This window comes from Carassius auratus, unplaced genomic scaffold (assembly GCF_003368295.1).
Source record: "Carassius auratus strain Wakin unplaced genomic scaffold, ASM336829v1 scaf_tig00042958, whole genome shotgun sequence".
NCBI classification, from domain to species: Eukaryota; Metazoa; Chordata; class Actinopteri; order Cypriniformes; family Cyprinidae; genus Carassius; species Carassius auratus.
Window position 1 is genome coordinate 43,929 of NW_020526749.1, and position 3,572 is coordinate 47,500.

A 3,572-nucleotide genomic window follows, 5' to 3' on the forward strand; every position below is an offset into this window, starting at 1 on the left:
GAATTTTAATCTTCCAAAGTTTGCAGAAAGTAAATTGTCATTTGAGTGTCAATCAACTTCTGCTGCTCTGGACCCAAGATTAGGAAAGAAAGGAAATACTGATGGACAGGAAATACTTAGTGCTCTATTTAAAAAGTGAGGCGTCACTCTCTAGAAGAACAAGCAGCTTGACCAATCGACAAGCTCAATGCTGTTCTGCAATTGGTCATAAATTATATAATAAATATCTGCTAATGCAAATAAATACAATAATGCTTCCCCACCTCCTGAGAAAAAAAAAATGATATATATATAGACCAACGATTGATTAAAGAGAAAATCATGAGAAAAACTCCAGAGGTCAGGCCCATGGGTCAAAGGTCATATGACCATATAAAAGCTAGAAATATTTTCACTGTAATCACACTCACTCTATTTAGTGTTTGCTTGAGTTAATCAGATCTAAAGGCTCTTGCTGCGCTGTGTGCGTGTGTGTTTGTTAGTGTGCACGTGTGTGTGTTTGTTAGTGTGCGCGTGTGTGTGCGTGTGTGTGCGTGCGTGCGTGTGCGCACACACACACACAAACACGCACGCACGCACACACGCGCACACACACAAACACGCACGCACGCACACACACAAACACGCACGCACGCACACACACAAACACGCACGCACACACACAAACACGCACGCACGCACACATGCACACACACACACGCATGCACGCACACACACACGCGCCGTTAAAGAGACTGATTGTTTGATTTGATCCTTGAGCTGATAAAGGAAAGCGGTCACATCTTCAGCTCTCTGCGGTCGAAGGGAAGCGTCAGTGTGGCTTCTGTGTGTCGAGTCTGATCCAGTGCAGGCCGTGTCGAGCGTATCGAACTAAAGCGCTCGTGGAGGAGGTCAGACTCAGAGGACCGACGGCTGAATCCAGCTCTCGCAGCAAACCTGCAACACACACACCACTGCACTCATTAAAACACCACAACAATCCTCACACACACACGTCTGACTCTACACTTTATAAAAGACCTACATACATCATCTTAATCTGCACACACCCAACCACAATTAATATGTGATCCAACACATAAAGTTGAACACTATTAATGCAGCATTCATTTAGTCTTCTGTAGCTCTGCTGAAGTCTGTTCTTCAGATCATATGGTTAATGCCCACAAACCAGATCCAGAATAAAACTGATCATTTTAATACTTACTTGCCATGAAAATGAAAATAAACTTGGAAAAAAGGGGAAAAGATTGAAAGAGCGTATTTTAATGGACTGATGGCACTACTGAACCTAACCCTAAATGAGGAAAGAGACGTTCAGCACGCAGCTGTGACCTCTGACCCCTTCTCACCGCTGCCTCGGAGAGCGATCTGGTCCGCCTGCTCCCAGATGTGGTGAGCGTTCAGGAGGAGCGTGGTGATGCTGACGTATGCTGCTGCCACCTGCTGGACCGGCTGAGGAATGAGCAGCGAGCCGCTCCTGAGGAGACAGACACAGCGGTGAGGAGAAGACCCATGGGACAGACCCGAACCCTAACCCTAACTCACCTCGACACGGAGGGAGACGCAGACCACGACGAGCTCTGCAAACAAACACAAAGAGTGTGAGGCAGACATCAGACGTCTGAATAAACTACAGGAGACGGAGGAGCACGCACTCTGAAATGATCGGTGAGCATCCGTGAGTGTCTGAGCGCTGGCTCTCGTCTGGAGCGGAACATGGCCATCTGCAGCAGAGACTGGCACCGCATGCTGCACACACACACACACACACACACACACACACACGTGTCACTCGTGTTCAGACCCAGCTCTCCGTCTCTGCTGGGTCAGTGCTCACCACAGGACGCAGAAATCCCTCTCGTGAGCGCTGGCCGCCGGATCCGTGTAGTTCTTCAGCTTCAGAATGAACCTGGACACACCACAGCATCACTACTAGAGATGAACCATATTATCAGTGTCTCAGTATCATCCTGGTCACATGACGATGTGAATCGATAGGTCTTTCGAACAAAAAGTTTAGGTTTTTATTTTATACATTTGTTTTTAGTCCATTGTGGTGTGGCACAGTGTCTGTCAAACTCAAAGCTTCATCTGTTTCTCTGCGTGTTGTAAAGTCAAACACACACTTGGTTCAGTTTTCTGCGTCTCAGTATCATCGATGCATGGCAATATTTTTTACCAGGATTTTGGAATATATAAAGAAATGTATAAATGGAATATATAAAGGAAAATAAAAATTTAGTTGCTTCACCTTTCCTTTCATCTTTGTTTGTTTGAATTTAAGTTGTTTTGTTGAATTAAAGACAAGAAAAAAGTTGATAAAAAAAGAAAAAAGAAAAAGAGCATGGGTTGGAGCTCTTGAAACTCTCAAAATGCATTAGATAGAATGGTTTAACGTTATAATTATGTACAACATTTAGATTTCTTTTTTCTCTATTGTGGATAATCACATCAGTCTCTGGGCATCAGCCGAGTCTCACCTGATCAGCTCCAGCGTCTCGGAGAACATGGTGTACGCAGATTTGGGCGTCTGCGGCTCCGTCTCCATGGCCAGGCCACTCTCTGTGAACGACAGCGCAGCCTCCAGATAGCGCAGCGCTTTAGCCATCTTATCCGTCTGAGGAGCAGAGAAACACAGTCAGATCGAGCGTGGAGCTCACCACACAGCAGACTCAACAGAAGGGGTTTATAAACACCGTAGCATCTGCTTTGTGCTTCAGCTTTTTGGCTTCCTTCAAATGATCTTCCACTGAGAGTTTCCTGGGAACCAGAGGTCAGAGGTCAATCACAGAAACACTATGCACATGGCAAGTAACAAAGCCTAAAAGACACCTGTTTATTGTGTTTAAGGTGACATTCATCAGGAGGTTTCACAGATGATGTCAGTGAAACTGTAAATAAAGCCGTGCCGCACCTGCGATCAGGAAGCAGCGCTCGAGCTTCGGCTGCAGGAGGTTTCTCCAGGAGATCCTTGTGGCTCTCGCCCCTTTTCTGAGAAATTAAAACACTTCCTTACATCAGAACAGTAATCCCAAGAGAAATGTGAAGTGAGGATGTCTGCAGTACCTTCCCATGAGTCTCTGCTTTCTTCTTCCGGCCGTCAGGAGCCGCGGCTGGCTCTCTGTCCTGAGGAAGACCTGAGCTGTGTTTCACACTCTTCTTCTTCTTCTTCTTCATCATCTTGTTGCTGTTCTCGACGGCTCTGAAGGAAACATGAAGAGTGTTCAGACGCCGTCTGTCAGACAGAGACTCTCAGGTACTTTCCGTTCCTCATCAGAGAAGCACCGGCGCTTACGTCACAGTAATGAACCTCACGAGACATGACACAAACACACTTTACCAAACATTAGTACAGTCAGAAACACTGAAACAGTGAAGAACGCATTGGCTTCAGTTGGTGGATCATGCCGAGACGCTTCAGGGGATGCACGACTGATTTCTGCTAGTCTTTCTTACTCGACTACTCGTTGTTCAGGCTACTGTAAATGAAAAGATATAGTTCTTATCAATAAATGCTTATTAATTCATATCCTAATTACATATGTAAATAATAAAAATAAAAAAACTCA

The 3,572-nt window shown here is 45.4% G+C and overlaps 1 protein-coding gene across 1 annotated transcript in view; it reads right to left on the reverse strand.

The window, feature by feature from the left end:
* Positions 1 to 604: 604 nt before the first annotated feature.
* LOC113086212 (AF4/FMR2 family member 3) overlaps positions 605 to 3,572 on the reverse strand; it is a 16,612-nt gene continuing 13,644 nt past the window's right edge. The window contains exons 11-19 of the mRNA XM_026255361.1: positions 3,070 to 3,205; positions 2,918 to 2,994; positions 2,700 to 2,763; positions 2,484 to 2,620; positions 1,841 to 1,912; positions 1,659 to 1,752; positions 1,549 to 1,583; positions 1,353 to 1,480; positions 605 to 936 (exon numbers count right to left, since the gene is read on the reverse strand). Of these exons, the coding sequence (XP_026111146.1) occupies positions 812 to 936; positions 1,353 to 1,480; positions 1,549 to 1,583; positions 1,659 to 1,752; positions 1,841 to 1,912; positions 2,484 to 2,620; positions 2,700 to 2,763; positions 2,918 to 2,994; positions 3,070 to 3,205 (868 nt within the window). The 3' untranslated portion in view covers positions 605 to 811. The remainder of the gene's footprint in view (positions 937 to 1,352; positions 1,481 to 1,548; positions 1,584 to 1,658; positions 1,753 to 1,840; positions 1,913 to 2,483; positions 2,621 to 2,699; positions 2,764 to 2,917; positions 2,995 to 3,069; positions 3,206 to 3,572) is intronic.